This window comes from Platalea leucorodia (genome assembly GCF_965183815.1).
Source record: "Platalea leucorodia genome assembly, chromosome: 3".
Classification (NCBI taxonomy): Eukaryota; Metazoa; Chordata; class Aves; order Pelecaniformes; family Threskiornithidae; genus Platalea; species Platalea leucorodia.
In genome coordinates this window covers 21884180-21908862 of record NC_138825.1, presented here as the reverse complement: position 1 = coordinate 21908862, position 24683 = coordinate 21884180, and the positions used below count along the sequence as shown (strand labels likewise).

The window sequence follows — 24683 nt, the reverse complement described above, 5'->3', positions numbered from 1 at the left end:
AAACAAGTGAATTCTACTTCAGGAAGTTCTCACAGCTTAAAAAACACTTAGGCGCTGTTCTTAAATATGACACCAAATCTTTACTACTAGCTTTCAGCATCTTCACTCTATGAGGCTTTTGAGACTCTAATGTGCTAATTATAACATCCAGCATGGATAATCCAGTACTATCTTCTGATGACCAACATTAAAAGACCACATGCGTGTGTTCTTAATTTTGGAGCTTGTCAGAGGGATGGACATAATGCAGGCAGTGTCTGCTGGTGGTTCTGCAGCATGTGATCCTGGGTCTCCAGTTCTGTCTTTGTAGAGCAATTGGCCACAAACTGTAAGGGGACTTACAGGAACTTTACAGCTCAGCATTCTCAGCTAAAAAGCTGAACTGTTCATCAAAAAGAAAGAACAAGTGTGTTTATATGGCAAACAAATCCCTTTTGGGATGCTCAAGGTGCCTGTTACTCAAGGAAGCTGAAGAGAGGAATTCCTGATTTGATGGACTTCCCCACCTCCTCTTAGGAGCTGCTGGAGCTGAGCGCTCTCCTCTGAGATCAGCTATGGGCTTTCTGCTCTGACTGATCTTAGTGAAAGACTAGTGCTCTCAGGGAGAGCTTAAAACCTGGGGAGTCGAGCCTTGTGATACAAACACTGTCACATACTGGCTTGGAGCAGAGGCAAAGGTGGGTCTGCCCCATGGCACGCCCCCTCCATCGCAGCCTCCACAGTGCAACAGCTGCATCCCTTGGACCAGGGTCACAGCGAGGGTGACGCAGGCTGCGGGCACTTACTGCTCAGACACTGGAGGAATAAACAGGGTTCACCGAGTAATTTTTCCTACCTATTACAGTCAAGAAGCTTTCTAAACCCTGCCCAGAGGATGCTGCAGTAATTCTGCACTGTTGACACTGGAACTGTAGGAGGGAGGGAAGATTTTTTGGCATTAGCATATTCTCAATTAACATTGATGGCACAGAATAAAGATGTCATGCCACTGTTTAAAAGCCACTGGTGGAGAGATAACAGTGGAATTACAGATATTTACAGTGCTCAAAACCTTCTTTTTAGTCACTCAGTTCCATGGCTCGTCAGTTTAGTCTTTGGTCAAAGTAGGCAGGAGGTAAATTATTCAGGTTTTGCCCAGCTTTTGTACGTGAGCCAAAAATAAAAGCAAAAATGTCTTGAAATACAGGGTGCTTACTTATAAAAAAGGGGTAGGAATAAGCACAAAGCTTATTTTCTACCTGTGATTTTTTGCATAGTATGTTTTTTTCCCTAGCTACTAGTCTGCCTTTCATGTAGGACATTAGTTGCTCAGTTAGCTGGGTTAGCAGAAAAACCCAGTGTGAGGCCAGTCATTTTCTGTTTGACACAGGGATGGACAGGTTTAGTGACATTTGCACCTAATCAACACCAATGCTTCTTCCAAACACACCCTCTCATTATGCAAAGAGTGAGAAAAGATTAAGATGAAACTTCATGATGAGAAAGACACAGATAAAAAACTGGCAGTTCCAAAGTGCGGGGAGAATGCTGGTGTATCTCGCTAGGTAGTAATCAGAGAGGTGGACACACCGCTTTGTGCACAAACTGGAAGAGAGTAAGAGTTTCTCCTGACCCTCACTGGTCGTTCTTGTACATATCAGGACACTAATTAACACCAGAAATCTGGGCACCTGTCATCTGGCTGCTGCATTCCAAGCAATGTTTAATTCAAGCCGTGATTTACTCTGTGAGACCGCAGCAGTATACATCCCAGAAGGTTTGACTCTGCCCATCTAGGGTGGCCGGGTCTCCACCTGAGGCTTTACTGGCTGGCTTCTGGGGCCTCAGTAAGGATCCTTTTCCATATATTGCCTTCGTACAAATACACGCTTGGGTACGTAGGATCTGAAAATTAATTTTTTTTACAGGAACATAGAAGATGAAGATTATGTTTGTTCCTTTTCCTGCTTCTTTATGAACACTGTGCCAATACAACTTGGTTCCTTGGTTACTTCAGTGTCATCATCCTTCAGACCTTCACAATAAAATAAATACTCAACCAAGAAGCCTTTCTTTCATATACCTCAACAATTCCTGGCCAGTTCACCTGACAGACTTGGCCATTTCCACAGGTGTTACCAGCACATGAATCATACTTGCACTGCACAGTACAGAGCCCTAATTTCAAGCTTCTCATCTTCTCACATACACATGACACATTATAAGATAGCCAGTATGGAGGGGAATGTAATGCCTATATCCTATATTCAGTTGATGGAACACTGATATTAGCATCTTTCACAACGGGAAATGTTTCTTCATAGTTACGAGTTTGTAAAAAACAACAAACAAAAAGAAAATAAATCAATCAGTGGTGTTCAAAAAAAGTAGCTGTTAGTTGTCAGTTTTTAAACTCTACAGACACTATGCTGTTCAGAGAATTTACTGATTTATTTGTTAGCCAAAAAGATCTCAAGACAAAAACTGGTAAACCAAAATTGGTATTTCTGGTGCAATAAGCAAATGCATGGAGGAAGGGGGAATGGATGGCCAACAGGAAGAAGAGGAGGCAAAGGAAATTACTTCTGCACTTTAAATAAAAATCAGGATTTTTCTATTCTACATCTAGAGTTCAATTTATAGTAATGTAACAAAAGTATTTTAATTCTAAAATTGCAAGACAAAAATTCCCATTAAATTGTCCAGTATTCTAAGCAGGATGGAAGAAAAACTCGTGGACTCTGTCACTCATACCCAGTTGAGAGCCTGAAGAAGAAATCAAGAGGTTTGTAAAATGAAGGAAGTAGCAAACCCAGTTGCTTTAAAATAAGCCCTGTCAAAACATTTCAGTCTAGAACAGCTGCTTAATGAGAATTGATTCCTAATGACACTCTTCAGAAATGTAAGCAGAACAGGAAGCATTACAAAAGTAACTTTTCATTTATCGTGAACAGCAGCTTAACAATATCCTAATGATACATTTCTATAACAAATGATGCCCGCATTGTGAAGGGAGACATAGTGCATCTTATAGCTGTACTGGAACAAGTGAGAAAAACTTTGAGGCCATTGAATTTGTGTTCTGAAAGTGAAGCCATGCTTTGAGGAACTTTTCCGATTACTCATTCCCACAGCAAAACAGCAGCACCAATAGTAATATCAGAATAGAAAGTTTAGTGGAAACAACTAAGTAAGCACTAATATATAAAGTAACTCCTATTAAGCCTGATAGTAGACATGACTTAAAGTAACGAAGATACCAGATGCTTATTTTGAACTTGCAAGTTGCCAGCAAATTTACTTCTTGAAAACCTACAGCAAGAATCATTAAAAGTATTGCATTCTTAGCCAATCATTTCCAAATTCTTTTCAATCTTAAACTTTCTCAATTACTTAACCTTCATAATGCCACTTGTGTTTTCTTCTGAAAAGACACCTAACAGTTAAGCCACTTCTTCTTGACCATTCAGCAAGTCAGTGTTCAAGCAGCTAGGAACATACCCCAGGTCTCATGGCTCCAAGCTGCTTGCTCTGCCCCTCGACAATCACTCCTGGGTAATTCTGCACCAGCTACAATAGCAATGTCAACTTTTCAATGTGCACACAGTGAGAAGCACTTTTCACCTTCTACGAAGTGTGAAATGAATTGAATAATTAAGTTTTTAATGAAAAGCTGCTTCTCTGGTCTAGCTTTGACAAACATCATCTTGCTGAAAATTGCTATTACTGACACCAGCTGTATGAGACTAAATTAAACCGTATAAAACTAGTTTCAAGCCTATTTTAATAATAGTTTAACATCATAAGCTGATTCCTAAATGGAAATAGAAGGTGATTTACAATCACTTATTGTACGCAGAGCTTCCTTGTTACTAGAGTTACAAATTATGGAGCCCGTTTTGCAACGCCAGTCAGCTGAGCTCCTACAGGAGCATCAGACCAAATTCACACTCATCCTCAACAATCCTGCTGTTCCCAGCACAGCAACCTGTGAAACATTGATCTTGATGCCAAAGTCTTTAGTCTCAAATGCATTTCACAACAGATACGGGATGAAACACACCCCAAGTGATCTTTCTCCTATAAATCGTAAGTTAAAAAGTGCAATTTTCACTTAAACTACAAAAAATTGATGATGAGTTTGCAGCAATAGAGAGCTAGGAGTTCTTTCAGCAAGAGACCCATAATTATCTTTAAGGAAATGTTTATACTCATTATTCACATGGGAGTGCTTGGAACCCTGTGGTCTCATTTACAGCAGATTGTTTTAGCTTTCTTCATCACTTGCTTCTAGCTTTGTTACTTCCTTTTCTCATGAGTGGTTGACTTTATGATCAGTAAGGGTCTTTTTAGGACTTTGAGAAGCAGATGCTGGGGATTGCGTAGACACCTAACAGGAAGGAATCAGAGAGCTTCAAAATAAGTCAAGGCTTGGGTATTTGACAGGCGTCACAGGATAACCCCAGACCTGGAAAAGGTCAAAGTGCTTAGAAGTAGAATGGGGGTGGAGGAGGGAGAGAGAGCTGTTGGGAAACTGGCTAAGACAACCAGACAGATAAAAGCACCTGACAGGGATGTCTGAAGAAGCCAGCGCTCACTGTGAGCTGGACATATCAATGTTTTTATGCTATTTTAACCCCTCTTTCTTCAATTGCTTCTTCCTCTTTGTTTATAAGCAAGAATCCCTTGAGCCTGTGTGGTGTCACCTGCGCCAGTCATTGGGGATGAGACTGGAATGCCAAATCTAGCTGGACTTGCTGGAATAGATGAGCTGTATTCCAGGGTTTAGTTGAAGGCCGAGGAAATCAAACTATACCACCTGAGAGAAGAAAAAGCACAAAGTCTCATTCCCAATGGAGTGCTAGTAGGAAAAAGGGGAGGAAAACCAGTAGGTGATCTTAGCACCGTAATACCACAAACCAGCTTACAAGACTAGGGAGGCATGGAAGAGTATCGCTTTCTGTTATTATGTTTAGTTATCAAGTGCATGCCTACACTGATTGGTGAAAGTGCCACTCTTTAAATATTGGGTTTTATCTCTGAAAGTGAACAAACCTACACAGCGAGTAGACTTCCTAATGTATAGAGTCTGTAGCTACAGTTCCCTCTATTTGTGGAAGATGCTCTGTGATTGCACTGTGTAGCCAAATTTAATGAACGTGTCCATAAAGCACAGAGATACTTGATTTCAAGGTAGACAGTGTAGTGTGCCTTTCCTTTCTGAGGAGCCCTGCCAGATATAGTTAAAGATTAATATTATAAAACAGCCTTCAGGGAGAAATTTTGTCTGCCTTCCCCCACCTAATCCTCAGCATATTTAAAGTACTGTGGATAAAATACTACATGCGTCTGGCAGCTAACGTGGAACTTCAGGGCAGAAATTATGGCTCCATAAAAAAGTTGGGATGTCTGGCTGATTCTGGAAATGCTATGGAGTTCCTGAAAGGTACACAGGTGATAGAGCAGGTATAAAACAATGATTTACTGTGACAGTCCTGTGCATCAAGCAGAAACAGAAGACATAAAAGAAACAGATTACAAGTTGTTCTGTTGCTTTCTTGAAAAATTATGAACAGCGGAGAAGGCGTCTATTTCAATCATAGCCAAGATCAAAGAAGATTTCTGCAATGCAAAAAAGGAGCAGTCACTTAGAAATATAATGGTATTTATCTTCTTCAAACAATGTCTTCAACTTGGAGACTGTTCTCTAAACCCCCCATCCCTCATAACAAGAGCTGTAAAAAGCCCACTTTTGTGTATCATTCTGTCTCGAAATGTGGTCTGGTTTTCTTTTCTGTTTCACTTTGCAATACACCTGCTGGAATTAAGTGATTGGATGATTATTAAGCAGTACGTCCACAGAAGAACATGACTTGTCTGCCTAGTATTTCATGTCACTGTGCTCTTTATGAACTCAGTTATTTTCCACGCCTCTTCAGCTGTGGGTAAAGGTGTGCAGATGAATTTCAGCATTCTCCAACAGCACATAAGTCCAGATATTCCAAGTCACCTATGAGCAGCTCCTTGAAGTGTTCAATGTCCACACTCGTACAGGGTGACCGGACACATATAATTTCTGTGATCTCGGGTGATGAATGAATTAACTGTCTACAGTGCAGAAACATGTAGAATTATTGAATTACTTTTTTTAAAGAAAACTATCCTTTTAAACTTCTTCATCACACTTGCTTTCTATGACTTAATCACCCCCAGGGTGAAAGACTATCAGTCTATTTTATCCTTTGGCCATCAGGCTAAAGGTGTCGCGACGTGAAGGTGTTGCCCAAGTAAAGGTGCTTATAAATGTTGGCTGCTGCTATTTGAGCATTTACTGCTGGTTGTCATTCCTGAGTTGCAAGAAGTATTGCTACAGGCAGTGAATATATTCTGAAACGCCACTCTAGTCAGAGCTATTAAAAACAAGGCTATCAATGCGTCTTATGTTAACATTAACTCAGTTAACTTGGATGACCTCTGTGGCAGTTGAGCAATATTTAATTTATTCTCCCTCCTGCCTGCAAGCTGAGTAGGTGTAAACATAAAGCAGAACCCTGGTATCTACCTCTCTTAATTTCTTAATACCACAGTGTTTCACAGCTTGGTTGTATTGCTGCCCTCTGCTCGCTCTACAGGATTTTTATCTGTTGGAGATCTGCTGCATCAACATTATCTTCCCTGAGGATACACATCAGTCTGCCATGCTGGAATTTATCTAAAGCCACCTCAATGTCAACAAAGAAACACAGAAAGAAATCCATTCGTACTAACATAAAATATCTCAGGCTTAGGATTGCTTGCTCTGTTCTGACTCCTGAACACAAAATGATTACAGGCTGACTTGTATCTTTTTTCTCAGTGTATTGCTGTATATTCCATCAGGAATTTAAAATATTTTAAGGGCATGGTTTATCAAACATATAGCTCAGTGTCAATCACTGTTTATGGCATTAGCAATTGTTATATATGAATGAAGATTTTTGAAGCTATCCTTCAAAGTATCCTGTGTGTAATTGGTTAGCAAGTTTAAGCTACATGGTTTTGAAATATTAAGTGGCTATGGCATTTCACCTGTAGTATCACCCTCCTCCAATGCTCTTTCATGCTCTTTACTTTCTAGGTTCTATGTCAGAATTACCAGGCCCTGGCTATGATTGTCTCTCCTCAGGTTTATCAGAAGAATAATTTTAAAGCTCTGTCCTGTATTCTTGCCTGTCTTTCCAGAATAGTTTTTTATGTGTAGCATACTTTGCTGTTTTTAATTTTCATAGGACTAACCCCCTTTTATTCTTCAGAAATTTCCTCGTGCTCTAGGTAGGGGTTTTTTGGGGTTCTCTTGCACTTATTCTGGTTTGTTGTGCAATTTTCTTAATTCCTTCCTTCTTCTATCTTTCTCTCATAGTTTCTATAACTTTCAGGATCCCTTCTGTAATCAGTTGTTAGCTTAGTGTTATATCTTTTCATCTTGCCTCACAATGAGGTGGTTTTATACACCAGAGTTCTGAAATGCCTTCAGTTTTCCTCTATGTTTTTCCTCTCTTCTACTCATTAACTCTCCCCTTTGAAGTCTATTCCTCATGTTTGTTTCATTTTTATTTTGAATCTACCTACAAAAATTTGAAATATTTTCTATTTAGCATTCTTTCAAGCTTAACCTCAGCTAGAGAATCTGCTGATTCTCGCGTGTAGAATGAAGTTTTGATATTGCAATGTATCTGATTTCCTGCAGGACTGGCTTTTGTGTTTAGCTGGGATGATGCTGAAACCAGACATTCCAGATAACAGGATCATGTCCGTTTGCAAATGCAATCAACCTGTTTTCCCTTTTACTCTTAAATACAAAGCCAGGAACTATCCATACAACTGCTTTATATTCTAGCATTAGGACCAAGATCAAATTCTCCCAGCCTTTCCTCTCTTTGCCTGCTTTCCCCCCAGTTCTTTATAAGAACCATTCCTTACATCTTCTCGGAAATCTTCCAAAGGGCGTGAAAGATTAAAATACAGAGTCCAGATGGCAAGGTATGTAATCATATGCAGATCACGTTCCCAAAGTACTAATGGCCAGGCTTTTTTTCTTTTTTGCAATTTCTCCAAATCCTGTGTAATGTCTTTATTCACCTTAAAGTATCATATCATAAACATTTCGTAGTTCTATACACTTCATTTCACAGAGTTGCATACCAGTATGTTTTGAAGTGTTTGCTCTCCCCCAGTGTTTCTGGAAGCCATCTGATTTTACAATTAATGTTTATACCCCATGTGGTAATCCTCAGTTTAAGGGTTCCCCCCCCCCCATCTTTTGCATATCTGATTTTACAGAAGGCAATCACTAACTCGCATTAATTTCAACAGATGGATGATTAACCCAAAAATGGTAAGTTATAAAGCATATAAATAAGTAAATTAACATTTTCCTTACGTTTTCATATATCCTTGGAAGTGCCTAACAAGTTTCAGTACAAAAGAAATTTAAAAAAACTTTTGCATAATTATGGAATTCCAGTAGCAAAAAGGATATTAAGGAAGTTAAAGATGTAAATCAAGGAATTAAAGGAGAAAAAATTCAGTGTTAAGATGTTTCATCTATTCTCTAAATGACTGTAAGATTTTCTAGCACTGGTAAAACACCACCATTTCCTCTACTGCCATTCTCAGATATAGCTGAACCATTTCAACTGCAGCTTCCCAAATGATTCAGCTTGAGGCAGACACTCAAAAATCAATCCAAATGTTTTAAATTTGGCAAAGGTACAAGCATTTAAGAAGAGGATCTCATACCAGTAAATACTTGGCAATCTGAACTAGAGGCATCCTTATTTGCCCGAGCTATAACAACCTCCCTGATCAGGTCCAAGCGGCTGTTTCTGAGAAGCCACTGCATAGCATTGCAGTCTTGGCTGCACTTCAGTTCCAGGTAACACAGTTTGTATGCACTTCTGTGAATAAAGCAACAGTGATTTTAAGTATCAGAAAAATCTTCTTCCCTATCAGCAAAAATTAGTCTCTCACCAGAGTTGGTGGAAGCTCTGCACTTCACAAGACTGAGACCAAGACTGGACTGAACATTAGAAATCATGCTGTAGGATGGGAGCTGAGTGGTCCCTGGTGTAACTATTTATTTAAACGGAGCTACAAACCCTTCATTCAGAATGTATTTGGCCTAACGAAGAGGGAAAAACTCACGAGATCGAGTATTTGTGTGATTACACACACATTTAAGAAATTCCTTCTGTGAAGGCTTCAAGAAGAACATATATCAAAATGAGAAAGCTGTAAGCAGCATTGTTTATAGCAGAATAAAAGCTCTAAAATGGTTTACTATAGCTTCCTAACAACCATTTGCTTTTAATCATTACGACATTAAAATACTGAGCAGGAAATGTCATTAGAACAAATTTTGAATTGATCATGGAAATAAATAAATGGAATTAGTTTGTTATTTGCAGATTTCCTCTGTGAAAAATACTGCTCGGCGAGATTATACCTCACACGTAAAAGGAATGCTGAAAAATGAGCTTGACATTGGTATGCAAGGTGCAGAATAAAAAATATGCAGGGAGGGAGTTTTGTCCACTAATTAAGACTAGTGGATTGTAACAAGATTCCTGGAGACTGGCACTCCTTGCATAAATCACTTGAACAAACACTTTCAAACGAGGGCATCTCAAGTTGATTTACCCTATCTGGATTTAATTTTGAAGTTCGCTGCATACCAGCTGAAGCATCTCATATAAGAGAATTCACAAGGGGAGTTGTCAGGGGTGACCTTTTAGTGCTCTTGCCCCAACAGAAGCAGGGACAGCCCCAAAGCTGAGGAGAACCTGCTCTTGCAAGCGTTATGCTCTAGACTTCGGTCTCCTGTGGTTTACTCCACACACGCACAGATGGGACACCAACATGAAATCACCACGGAAAGTTTTAACGTTAAAGAGAGCAACAAGAAAGCGATTAAAAGGGAGGCTGGAATTAAATCAAAACTCAGGAGGCCTCCCAGATGGCCTGGACCCAGCATCTGGCACACACTGATCCACCCATCACAGAACATCATAGTTGACTGGGGATGATAACTTTTGACATGTTATTTAAAACAGAACTGTCAGGGAAGCGGTTCTTATCTCCTGTTTTAAATTATCAAGAAAAAAGAGCCTCTCCATGACTTTATAATACAAGCAATAAACAATGAGCACATGAGTTTCTCGAATATTTTGATAGAGGCTGGAATGCTCACCTGTGTTAAATGAGGGTAAGATACAACTTTTTCTGCTTCATACACTTGAGTTTCTGTATTTTAATGCTCTTATCTTCCTAACTGGAGAATTGTCGTCTTTATCAAAACAGTTATACTGTTTGGATTAAGCCTAACAGGGCCCTTCTGATTTTTTAATGTATTTTCCATGCTATAAACAACAACGAACCTTCCAAAAATGGCTTACGTAGAGCTGATTTGGGATTAATCTTTTACGGTATGCTAAATAATAAAAAAAATCATCTTGTTATGTCATTCCAAAATTACAAAGGCATTTTTCCATTTTGGAACTTGAATTGTCAGTTAAAAATAAAGATAATTTTATTATTTTTGTGCAGTATATCACTTTGTTGATGCTGTTGGCAAATGTTTGCACTTCCAGAATGCTTAGCATTTAGCTCGGTGACATAAGCATCACATATAAATTCCTATAATTGCTTTTAGCTACATTCTACATATAGATAGCTTCCTTACAGGCTTGAAATAGAGCAAAAATGTAGTCCTTCTAGAGGAATGAAATGCAGAGGATGTATTTGGATTCTGATGACTTCCTAGGATGTTTCATTCAAGATGCAGTATGAAGATGGAGGAAGGTAGTTCACAAGGTTTTGACAGTGTATGGAGCAATCCATTTGGCATCTTTGTTTTAAATGTATGGGATGAAAAACATAAATGCACTACAATATCCTCCATTCCAGCACTGCAGTTATAGTCACAGATTATTCCATTTGGCTTGGTACGATTTACCTCTGTTTCACGCTGAATGACTTTTATCTTCCTAATCAATAAATTAGCTCAGTCATTTTAGTTGCAAATCCTTCTTTAAGGTTAACTACTATGAGAGACAACAAATAGTCAAGCATGCAGCATCGTGTAGCACTGAATAATGTTTGCAGCTGGCACAGCCCAAACTAAGGGTTTCTATGGAGTATTTTTTAGTTTATCATGGAAATCTGTCTGTATCTATAGAAACTCTGACCATCTGCACACAAATGTGAGTTCCATAACGTCCTCAGTATTTTTATTAGACAAGCTGCAAAGAATTTACATTTTAAGGGCAAAGCAATCATTGTTAAGAGCTTCCCCTCTTGCACTTCAGCCATGGAGAGAGCAAACATTAATTAAGGAAAACCAAGAGCTAATGGTGCAGTGAGCCACAATAGGTTGCACGCAACAAACCCCAGATACACTCTGCATGGCCTGCGGAAACATCACGTATAGCATAACCGTGGTTATAGCCCTGAGTTAAAATCATACAGAGCATGCTGATTTTGCAAAATTGAAAGAAAAATGAACAATAAGACATTTACCTTCCACATCAAGGCACCTAGGTGGGCTATCTGACCAGATAAGGTTATACATGCACTCAAGGAACTCTGCCCCTTCTAGTTTATATCCAGGAAAGCATTGATAATACACCACTGTTCCTACGGGGAAGGAGGACTCGAACTCAGATATGTTAATGTAACTATGAGGAAGAACCAATGGCCTCAGGCAACCTGCAAATTAAGAAGAGGGAGGTATCTTTTATTATAAGGTGCTTATCTCAGTCATCTTCACACATCTTGGTTATAATTCCTAAATTGAGGAGTGCGATATCTTTCATCTTCTCTACTATGAATGGCATGCCTGCATGATCTCCCTCAGATACATATGCCTCATTATCCTGTTTCAAACCCTTTCATCGTTTAGCCCACACGGTTTGCTAGTGTGGGATTCACTCTCAGCAAACCCAGGAAAGGTTTACTGAAAATGACAGCATTTTATTTCACAAACATTCACTGGTTTAGCAGATGGCAATTTCTTTTTGAGGTAGAATCTTTAATAAATAAAGATTGTCATTTATATAAACCATGAGTTTTATTCCTTCTCTTAAAACTGACAGGCATGTAAACCATCTTTAGTATTAAAACTGCTCCTGTGACAAAGTGCACACAACTGTAAAAGATTTGCAGACAGAATTTTGAAATTCCAGTTTGAGAAGGTCTATGAGCAGTCCCATGATAAACACTGAACGAGGTCTCAGATTAGGTTATAAAAAAGTTAAGGTACCTGTTATCACCAGAAATTGTAAATGTAGTCAGAGACTACGTTCTGCTTCTGGAATTACTTCTGAGGGATCTGTACCATGGATGGTACTGAGCTGTGACAGTTAAATGGTCACCAACCATACTTGGTGCAAGAAAGAGCAGTGAATTTAATAGATGATACGACTTTATAACATGGCATTCACATACATACATTCAAAGTCTGTTTTGAGCTGGTATTTAGGTAAGAGTTTGTATTAGAGAAAAAAAATAATGCCTCACAGCTTTAGAAATGACCCTCTGGTAATACTTGATACTGTTGATTTTTTAATTTGCAGTAATGTGGAGGAAAGATGATTAGTAATCAGGGGATGAAAAACAGTATTATAAAGTTATGAGACTAATAGGAGCTGCATTATGGCAAACCATAAATAGGTCTCTTGCCACTACTAGGAATTTGTGAAGGATGTTCATAGGACTCTTATAATTTTAAACCTGAGGGGGAAATTAAAATCAGTCTGAGAACTTCTTGTAAGATACTGGCATCTAAAGAAAAACGTCTCAGCAGCACTTCAAGTGGTTATTTCCTTGCAATGGTCTTTTGAGGCAGAGGGACAAAAGCAAAAGAAAACAACAGAAAAAGCTTGAAAGCTTTTTCCAGCACACTGTACTACCAGAGCAATGGTTTTGATAGCTGTTTTAGTAACTGGTTATCTCCCTGCTCAATTAAAACTTCAAGCATCCTATCTACGGGCTACTGCTTGTACCCCTGATCAAGCATGCCCAACACATAACACACTGGTTCCTGCAAGCTGAGCAGCCCACTGAGCAGGACGATATAAGCAGCCTCCAGTGGGACAGAAAAGAGCGAGCACAGACTGCCCGAGCAAGACTGAGCTTACTCTCCTCTGAAGTGTAGCAGGGAAAATTTTGTCCTGCTGGCTCAGAATTTTAATGCTCGTTGGGAGCAGGACAGAGATGTACTTGAATTGGTATGAGAGCCAAGTGTTTGTGAAAATCCCTGGGTCTCCAAACACCTCAAGCTGCTTGAAAACTTCATTTTAGCTTTTTTTTTTTTTTTGCTAAAAGTAATTCACATCATTCCAGATCAGTAATTATCATTATTATCTCGTGGCAAAAATAGTTTGAGGTTGGATTCTTATACGCTCTGCAATCCTTTCCCGCTGCTCTGCCAGTAAAAAGGCATCTTAGTGTCATGAGACTCCCCTGCCTGTTGTAATCAAAGGGCCATAGAAATGTAACTGACAGCCTACCTAGTGCAAGTAGACAAGTGCCTTTGATATTATTAGTGCTTGACATAGCAAAAAGAAAATTCTGGAGTCAGCTTTGGAACAGGTTTATAGAATTTGGCAAAATATGGCAGATACTTGAATCTGAATTGCCTATTCTCCACCTGTTTGGTAGTTACAGCACTTTGCTCTTGTGCAATTGATTTCATAGCTTCTATTAGCACTGCTTTTATTTTTAAAAGCAGTTAATATTGAATATTGAGTACCACCAATTGATTGTGTTTCATAGTATAAATACAGCAACAGAAGAAAGTAACAAGCCAAGGGGTACTTGGGGTATTTTTGTTTACCCAGTTAATACTGGCTCTGACAAAATTTCCACCTGGATCTTTGGCAATAAAGTACCTACAAATTAATCTTACGAGCATTCATCTCACCTAACTGCAAGAGTCTTAATCTACCTCAATTAGATGTGAGGTGCACCAGCTCCCAAAAATGGGCTGTATACTTCATACTGCCACACACCATGCCATTGCCAATAAGACACCCCGAAACTAGTGCCCACTTTTTTATGGGTTTGTGGAAACTCTCTTTTCTGTTGGCCCTCTTCAGATACACTGAGCTAGCCCTGTGATCTGCCTAAATTTCTACATGCCTGTACCATCGTCTGCGACAAGACCTTGAGACACAGTTTGACATGTGCCAAACTGAGGGTCCTAGCTGTGGAGACCCATACCAACTAAGCTCCTGTAGCTTCGGACTCTGGCGCCCATCAATCTCATCACTTTACAGCAGAAACGCCAAGCCCTGACTTTCGTGTCTCACCCTGCCACTGTCACTCCCGAGAAGCGTCCCAGGTCCCCTGCCCGCCCCAACTCTGCAAATTGATGTGATGGTGTAGGTGCCTACAGAGAACTGTCAGCTTTAGGAGACAACAGATGGGTTTGAGGAAAGTTAATACTAAGTCTTCTCCTTAGCACAGACAGTTAAAATCTCTCGATGCTGTTCAACTGGTCAAGCTTGTTACCAAGAGGTGAATTGGTTAAAACCAAGTCAATGGTACTAACACATGCGTGTTAGAAACGTAAAGGTAATTGAATTGAAGGGTTATTGAATTTCTATTCACTAAATCTGGCCTACCCCCAGCCATTTCTCACAGTCTAAGCAAAGCTGGGATCCCACGCTACTAATACTACTAGTTCTACGGCTACTGGCTTTTCTGGCCAAAATCTTTCCTGTGCACCCCCTAAATTTTCAGTCAATACCTATGGGTTTAATGGACTGTGAACCTGATTAACAACTCTGCTGAAAAATCCAATAGAAGACCAGGTTCCAGCTTCTCTCCTCTACCCCTGCCCACTGCACAAGGCAAAGAAAGGTAAATTGCAGTCAGAAGCTTAAATTTTTCCAGAAATTAATTAGTGCAAAAATGTCAGTTGCCCGTCAGATCTTTTGCTGAACTCCTGGCTGATTTAAACCTGATTTTTTTAAAAAAGCAATGTATCTGTGTCAGATTTTAGACTAGGAAACAAAAAGCAATATTTAAAGTAGCATTTTAAGTATGGATCTGTTCAGAAAGTGGCATCTTCTTTCCTGCAGTGAGCAATGGAGAAGAGAAATCAAAAAATCTTAGCAGCAGCACTATTCGAATACTGAACAGTGGGACTTAGCAGGACACTGACATCCTTACAACTGTAGAAAAAAATATTGGCAAACTATCACAAGGTGCATGAGCTATAAAACAGGATGTGCTGGTGTACTAAACCTTGGCAAATGGGCAGATTATCCCATGTTCCATCGTCTTGACATATTGAAACCATGTTGTCTAAGTCAGGGTAACGGATCTGGAATCCTTCATGACAGCTGATTATTAACTTATCGCCAGTCCTGTATGTCTTGTTATGAATCTCTGCATCTTCAACATGTGGAACAAGGCAATCTGTGACTTTATGAAAAAAAAAAATAGTAACTTAATTAAAAAATCATGGCTAGCTACTCAATAATCAAGCTCTTAAGCAAAAGTTACCAGATAACGTAAGCGCTCTGCTTAAACTGTTTGGAAAATACATGCATTTCAGTAAATATGTCCTTTCCCTAGTTAACCATCGGTTACAAAGTCTATAGCACTATAGTAGAAGCTGACGTGCTGCAATAATGGATCATTCCCCCAGACTTTTTTAAGCAAACAAAATTAAGAGCATTTAGGAAGACTGTTTTTAATTTTGTCCTTCCATTCATCATGTGTGCAAATTACACCACACAGTCTGACTATCCCAAAGTCCCATGTGAAGGCAGACTCTTTGACGGCACTAAGGACAGGACGAAAGAAAAGATAAAATACAGATATGGCATGAGGAACACAGAAAAACTGCAGTTTTAGCAGAGAGACAGATGAAAATCAGGTACATTCACAAGGGTTTATCCAGCTCCATTCCACAAAGTTTGTTATGAGAATGTCTTCACTTTAACCTCATTGATTCTGTTTTAAATCAGATAATTTTATGTGCCTGAATTCATATGCCTTTAGAAGGCGTGATTTTTAAGGCCCTGAGCAGCATCTCAAGTGCTTCTAGAAGACTCTGGACAAGGGAAATGACTGCAAACCTCTAGCAATATACAGGCATGGGCTCTATTACCTGTCCGTGATACATGTATCAGACAGACTTATATCTCATTGTATATACCACTGCCAAAGACACCAAAATATAAAATAAAACCCAGAAGACTATAAAATGAAAGATGTTGTGGGAAGTGGAAGGAAAGGGCGAGGCAGGGTAAAAATCCCTCTGCTAATACTGAATAATTAAGAGACGAGCCAAGAGGATATGAAGGAGTAGTCCAGGTGACTCAAAGTTCATCCTCGTCATAAATGCAAAGGGAGATTAAACAGAAGAGAGGAAAAGATTAAATACTGGGAAAATATAATCAAAATTATCTCTCTGTCTGCCAGCAGTCAATCCATGACAGAGATCGTGATAAAAGTTTCCAGGCATCAAAACCCACAAAGTATTTCAAATAAAAGCAAGACAGTTAAAATATTATAAGCTTTTTTGATGCTGGTTTTTTTCCCAACAGTTCTACCACAAGCGGCAATTATCTTCATTTAGGAATGCAATATTTATAAAAAAAGAGACGTTTCAGAAGTCCCTTGAGACTTGCATAAAAGAGAAAGTTTCTGCCATTTTCATGGGTAATTCTTGCTAAAGAGGAAGAGGCAACTCTGAATTTGTATTTAGCAATTAATTGTGAGCATGCACAAAGCAAAGAGACAGCAACAGCTTGCTTGTTTGCTTAGAAGCGCAACTAGAAGAAAGATAAACTGTCATTTAGCATAGCACACAAACTACTAAGAGCAAATGTATTTCATAATGTATTTACTTATTTAGGCAAACTAGGGGAGCTATTATTCTGAGACTCGATCACTAAATTTTACTAATATGAAGTGGAAGAGTGTTGCTTCCCCAGTTAAAACATATTTTCCTTTGTACCTTCCCATTATACGGATGTTTTCTAAAATACCTTGTATTTAGCTAACTTTTAGTATGGGGTCTGGACATATTATTAGTCAAAAATTCTCCCATTTCTCTTGTTACTATTAGCTCCTCGGCTGCTGCTGCCGGTACCTCCTGCTGCCTGTAACAGGAGGGGCTGGCAGTCTGCCAGGCAGTCTGAGAACCTGCAGCAAGACGTTTTATTAGAATTTATTCATGTATAAATGCCCAAGTCTGGGAGGATGCATACCCTAACAGAAGGTTATAAAATGCACTGGGCTGGGGATGCAGACATCACCTTCAAAGACTGGACAATTTTCTCTCTCTCTTTCTCTGGCAAGTTAATCAGCAGAGGAGACAGCAGAGGATGCCCCATAAGAAATGCCTGACACTAAGCCTTGAATGCTGTCAGGAAGAGGCTGCCCTGGGCACCCCTGAGGATGGGATGAGATAGATGGGGATCCTGTTCCGCAGCCACACGGGAGGAGGTCGGGGATGGATGCCGGAAGATAACATCAATGAACAGCTCACTCTCTTGGCATAACAGCTTTCTGTTGCTGTACAAATAAAAAGAGGTGTGTATACATACACTACAGTAAAATATGAGATTTCATTTTCAAAGCAGGGGAAATTGATTCTGTAACAATGATCTATTACAGCAACTTCATCCCCATTATTCCAAGTAACAGCTATAGATCGAATCATTTTAATCGGCTAGATGTTGGCAGAGAACAGTGATAAGTTGCTCACTGTACCATCCTTCGCCTGCGACATCCTGGCTGACTTTGATAACAAGCCTATTACAAGCCCCGGCTAAACGTCAGACCAATGGACCACAGTATTACAGCTCTTTTGCCTGATGCCTTGCAAGCAAATGCTTTCCCACTGGCTGAATTTGTATTGTTTAGCACTTAGTCGGGCATAAATTGCAGTAGCCGCCTCTCTGCAAACAACTGGATTAGCTGGCACAAATTCTGCTTGGAAAAGCTGAGAATAAGTGACTGGATTTTAAAATGTCCTGTGCAAGAAAATAAACTGCTTTATTCTAAGTACTTTTCAGCAAATCCGTGGAAGCTGCTAAACCATTTAAGGGAATACACGGTCTTTAATCAGCATCCAACAGCAATGGCTATGACTTACGGTCCTTTCTGGCAGTTTTACACGATCTGCTTATATCTACCATGTGAATATTAAAACAGGTCAGCCAAAAGAACGCCCTAGTTAGGAACACATTTCTTATCTTGCAGAGGCACAAAGAGGTGGGGTGCAGCCAGCAGGCCCGCCAGCCTGCCAGGTGCAAGGGCTCATCTTCACCTAACTTTCATGAAGATGCAGCTTTGTACATTAGGAGTTCTGGGCTTTAGCAAACGAAGTGTGTCCCCCATCACAGGAAGACTGGTCTGAAGAGTAAAATTTGTTAAACGCTATAGTTAAAGTGCTTTAGTTTATGTGCAAACCACGCATCATCGCTCAAAACGGTTTCTTCCAGCCCATGGGGAAGCAGGACCACCCTCCCTCCTCCCAAGAGCACCTGTACCATAAAGGCAACTCAGAAGGAAGGCATGACCTGGACACTGTGGAGATAGCTACACCATCCATGGGTACCAGCTGCCTTGGCACGGCTTGTGTCTATTGCAGGTGAACTCTTACCCTCCAAAAATTGTCCCTGGTCCATGCTAATCCGGGAAGTGCTTGTAGGAATTGTTTGGGAAGTACTACTTGACATTGGTCAAAACCATGTCAGGGACCCTTCTAGCACTGTAAGAGTATGTGCAGTTGAAGAACAGTGCCCTAGCCCGTGCTCTGACACTGTTTTGGGTACAAGTCTGTATGTAAATTCAAATGCAGAGGTTCAGTGCTCCTACATATCTCACTGTGGAGCGGTCTCTGAATTAGCCTTGACTACATCTAGCCACAACGCTGACAGGCTGGAATGGAGAAGAACAGGGAGAAAGGATGAAAGGAACATCATGAAGAATGGGTTGAATGCAGGGACAGCTCATATGGCTCTTAAAAGTAAACATTTAAGAACGATATTGTCTCTTGTTATTTACTAGTGTTAAATCCATATTACTGTGTTAGGAGGATAGTTCTGTGGATGGCAAACACAGTATTTCCGTGCATATTAAATAACACCTCGTTATTGTCTTTGCTTGTATTACAACAGTGCACAGAGACTTCGCCTAAGATCTGAGGCCATCGTGCTAAGCACAGGTTACAAACATCATACAGTGCTTTGAACCAGGCTTAAGGATTGACAAACACTGGGCAAGACAGGTAAGAGATGGAGAAATAAAAATATTTCAGTCATGTCACAGATCCAGGGACAAAGGCAAAGAGAAACGAGTGCTGAATGTCATACATGAAAACTGCAGCCAAACTATGTACTAGTCCACTACTTTTACTGCAGGTTCATCATCCCTGTCACTGGGAGAATGAGGCACTGAGGACATCTCGAAAGCATCTGCCTGCAGAAGCACTGGGAGAGAAGGGTACAGCTCTTCGCTTGGTTGCCATCCCCACGTACACTGTAAATTTAGATTCAATCTCATAGGAAAGAAGTAGCATTTGTTCCAAGTAGGGCAACAGTCTCAGCAGCCACATTATCACAGTGGGAGAAGATTAGATTAAAGTGTGAACAACATGACATATTGCTCTTAAACAGTAAATACAAAATTCCTACCTTAGAGCTTTGGTATTTATGTGCATAACTGTATTAGAATTGATGGAAGTTACAGTCACAACATGCTGTAGATCAACGTGAGAACATAACTCTAAGCACACAGATTTTTGACAGGGCATTTATTGAGCACCTAGCCATGCAACTTCATTCTCATACTGACACTTAAAATCTCCTGCCTCTTAACGAGAAATGACAGACCCATAAAATCAAATTGATTGGATGAAGAGCTCCAGGCGAATGTATTAGTTTTAAAATCAATTACATTCTGAAACAGGTTGCTTTGCTTCCTTTGGTAAATAGCATTCGTTTGTGATTAGAGATTGTTCTAGTAAACACATAATGACAATTAAATGTACATAACATATAGACATAAAATTATATGGAACCATCCTTAGCTGAATCCCAACTTCTGAGATTAACTTAAAATGAACTGCAGTATTGAGTGTTTTTACTGCTCAAGCTCAGCTGGCAGTATCTGACATTTACATATACTGGGATGAGAGGCAAGTATAGCGTACGATAGCAAACATGGCAATCAGCCCCTGCCTTAAATGGGTAAATGCAATATAAAGTTCATTTTGCCTTGTGATAGCTAATCATGAACGGTAAAACATTAACTTCTTACTTCTCCAGTAGTTGCTACAAATTTGTGCTGGTTTTGGCTGGGGTAGAGTTAACTTTCCTCATAGTAGCTAGTATGGGGCTATGTTTTGGATTTGTGCTGGAAACAGTGTTGATAACCCAGGGATGTTTGAGTTGCTGCTGAGCAGTGCTTACACAGAGTCAAGGCCTTTCCTGCCCCTCACCCCACCCCGCCAGCGAGCAGCCTGGGGGGGCACAAGACGCTGGGAGGGGACACGGCTGGGACAGCTGACCCCAGCTGACCAAAGGGATAGCGCACACCGTATGACGTCATGCCCAGCGTATAAAGCTGGGGGAAGAAGAAGGAAGGGGGGGGACATTTGGAGTGATGGCATTTGTCTTCCCAAGTAACCATTACACATGATGGGGCCCTGCTTTCCCGGAGATGGCTGAACACCTGCCTGCTGATGGGAAGCAGTGAATGAATTCCTTGTTTTGTTTTGCTTGCATGCACAGCTTTTGCTTTACCTATTAAACTGTCTTTATCACAACCCACGAGCCTTCTCACTTTTACTCTTCCAATTCCCTCCCCCATCCCACCCAGGGGCAGTGACCGAGCGGCTGTGGGGGGCTTAGTTGCTGGCTGGGGTTAAACCATGACAAAATTTCAAATTTCTTTTTACATATCATTACAGAATTTCTGCAATGAGGACTTTTATGTATGTCATTAGACAGCTGAGAATTACAAACCCTGGTATAATTCCTTCTTAACTGCTCTCCAGATGTGCCGCATGTCTACAGTACCCACCTCCCTATCGTGCTCCTCTCCCATGATTCTGCTTCCATTACACAAAAGGATCACTCTAAAAAGCACTTAAGCCAATGCTTAGGTCTCATGGATCACCACTGAACCTTTGCTTAGTATTTCCTCTGAATCAGTGGTTGTATTGTGTATTGGAAAGAAGAATTAGTTCTGTCATCTAATTTTTTTTTTTTCCTATTGCTAAACCCTAGGATTGTTGTAATAATACCTGAAGTATTATTATACAGTCAATCGGGAAAGTACTTAAGCACTTGCTTCACTAAATCCTAAATCAGGGTCCTACTCTTCAGTCCAAATAATAAAAAGCATTTTTGCGTATGCCTAATTTTGAGCCCAGAACTTTAACAAGACTAATCACATAATTACAGTTATGCTGAAGCTTAAGTGCTTTGCTTGATCAGAGCATTGGCTTGCAATCCTTTTTAAATGTTCTGTGCTTTAAAGTAGTGATTATGTCTTAAGCAACTGTTGTCACATCATCCATCACACTCCCATCTTCCAATTTGTTTCTTTTTTAAAAACACCCAGCTCAAATGTTGATCACACTGACATCAGTGGCAGTTTTGCTGTTGATGGCATTGTGATCAGAAACCTCCTCCACAGATTTCCACTGGACTGGGGGGCCTGGGAAGAGGCTTGAATATTCAACAAAACATGTTAATGCTTGTTTTAACAACTGCAGTGGATGATACAGGTACTATTTCAAAGATGCACATTAAAATTCCTTGAAGCTACCTGCAGTGGTTAAGAAAACAGATTTTCCAAGCTTTATAGCTTTTTCTGGCAGTTCGAATACCCAGTTTAGACATATGCTGCTGTCACTCTACATGTATTTTTTCTTAAATAACCATGAGATGAGAGACAAGGGCATTTATGAAAGGTGGCTGTAACAGGAGAGGGCGTGCATTTCATACATACATTAGTTTTAAAGGCATCAGGTTGTTTCTTTGAAGCTGCCCCACGCCATCGTTATGACCAGGTGTTATTGGCCCCCATTGCCTTTATGTTGTACACATCAGCTGCCATCTCAGTGCATACCCCGAGACAGCTCAAGCCTGTGTCCCTCACAGCCCTGTGGCCTGCGGCCTCACCCTTGTCCAGGAGTCCGTAATCTACCAAGGCCTCTCCTGCCAACAGGGCAGCTACCTGAAAGGCCATGGACCACTTACCAGCTGCCTCCGGCTACCCTCTCTGCTATCTCATGCACCACTTTCACACAGGCTGCTGTTTAGGGTTGTTCCCTTCACGTGCATCTCCTGAGCATGGTCCTCCCAGGCCTGGCTTGCTCCTGCTGGGGCACATCCCTCCGCGCACCCCTGCTGCAGCACAGGATTCGCACACCCACCCACCCATCAGCATAAACAAGCACTTGCAGTTTTTACACATGCTGAGCGATGCATGATCCTACGTGGTAAGTGTGTTTATGAGCCACATAAGTCTTTGACTACTTTTGAATGAAGTCCATATATTTATCTGATTTTAAATGATGGAAGGCATCCTGAAATAGAATTTGTTTTGCTCCACCTTGAAGAGAACGAGGCAACGGCTAATGACTTCAGTGGAGAAGTCACAACACTAAGATGTGCACACTTGATTTAACTAACACTTCTCATGTCTGTTGATTTTAATAGCTCTGTTGACCAGAAATAAACAAATAAAAATAACAAGTTATAGCTTTAATATACTTGGTGAAATAAATTGTGCTGCTTGGATGTATTTTTTGTGAAAATTTACATTTATGATATTCAAATTAATCCTGTCTCTATCTAACTCCTAGAAGAAGAAAGTAATTTAATGTCCTAATTATTTAAAACCAAATACAATTTCAAAAATGCAATATAATAAAAATAAATTGGTTTATGCCATAATAGTCTGAATTATCTCAAAGTAAACTTCTGCTGTGACTTTAAACTTCTGCAGTCCAGGCGCATTTGATTTTCCTACTTGAATCATGCACATGTCGTAAAATATAATTGTTTAAAACTCCTGATTAGCAGCAGGAGTAGCATTGGAAATTCATTATATTTTCCTAGTAAGCTATTACAGAAAGGAGTATTAAGACAGCTTTAATAAATAGTTACAAACAGTTTACTGATACTGGATCTTGTTTTTTCTCTCTGCACCAATTTGTAACTAGGTAAAAGGAGAAATGTATTTTCCTTCAGATTTCCTCATGTCCCTTTCAACGCATGCGCACGTGCACACACACAGCCTCTCACAGTATAGATTTAACTGACAAATGGGGATTATGGATGGGATGTATGGGAAACTAAAGTACGTATCAAATAAGATGCAGTAAAATGGATGCCAGTCTTTTGTGCTTTGTGCTGAGACACACGGACGTGGTACATGGACAAATGAGAAGAACTGACACTGGTGAAATGCTTTAAGAAAACTGACTTACCTTCTTGTAGGCACACAGGTTTATCACTTGGTTTCCAGCTCAGGGAGCCATTAAAGTGTCTCACACAAAGTTTTTTTGAAGTACCATTAAGCCTGTATCCTTCTTGGCAATGAAACCGGACTACCACACTTTCAAAGAAGACACCTGCACTGGGTGTCTTGTATCCGTGTTCAGGAGCTCCAGGATCAGCACATGCATGTAGGTCATCAAACCCTATGTCAGACAAAGATACAATCAAACTGTGTTCATTTACTCCCCGTGCAGCCGTAGTCGTGCTTTTTCTAGGTTTTTCCATTTGACACTTAATTTTCATGGGGGCTTCGCATCACCCATTAATGACCACTAGCAACCCTACCTGGGTACCGGGCACTCTAGACTCGGGAGTGGACCAACCTCCAGCTCCAGCAGAAATACTCAGGTGACAGAAATAATCCTGTCTTGTCGTGCAGCTACTGAGGAAGCAAAGTCAATCACACTCCTCGGTAGCTGACCTGTATAAAAACAAAGCACTTGACCCAACCTACCTGTGGGGATTGCACAGTAATGTATCTGTAATTACTCTTGGGGACTATGGGATTTTGGAGGTCTGGTACAGTCACTGGAAAGAATAATAACGTGTCAGAAGCCGAGAGCAAGAGGAAATAAAGAAAAGGGCACGAAGCCTAACTGCCATCCAAAGGCATAGCAACTAAAATAGAAGATGAGCTGCTAGGTACAGGGAGATTATGACCTGGGAGGGAGCTCTACCACAGGGAAAAGGGACACTGGATGTGTCCCTTTTGGATGTATGTGATCCCCCTATCACGTTGGTTTGGTGGCCCTACCAAATTCTATAAACGCTGTTATGGAGCGCAGTATTACTGCATTGACGCCAGAAGGGAGTTTGTAAAGCCCTTTACTTCCACAAAATTAACTGTAAAATAACAAACAAAAACCCAACAGTTGCAATCATAAAATGTGACTGTTTATCACTTTATCAAACTCATTTCAATGTCATTTGCATAAACTGAAGCTTTTTTATACTGCAAAGCAACAAAGGTTTAGTGCAGCACCGAACAAGTACTGCATACTGAAAGAGCAAATAGCTTTGCAAGAGGAACAGCAGGGGGGCAATTAATGCCAGTGGGAGGGATGCCTGGAAAATTTGAAGATCATTGCATTGTAGCTTTAATGTTTTGAGTTTAAAAGAATAGTATCA

At 40.2% G+C, this 24683-nt stretch overlaps 1 protein-coding gene across 1 annotated transcript in view; it reads right to left on the bottom strand.

Moving 5' to 3' along the window:
- Positions 1-24683, bottom strand: part of SUSD4 (sushi domain containing 4) — a gene marked incomplete at both ends in the record, with an annotated part of 74182 nt that overhangs the window by 7201 nt on the left and 42298 nt on the right. Inside the window, 3 exons of the mRNA XM_082305668.1 lie at positions 11536-11724; positions 15268-15447; positions 23486-23698. Coding sequence (XP_082161794.1) covers positions 11536-11724; positions 15268-15447; positions 23486-23698 — 582 coding nt within the window. The remainder of the gene's footprint in view (positions 1-11535; positions 11725-15267; positions 15448-23485; positions 23699-24683) is intronic.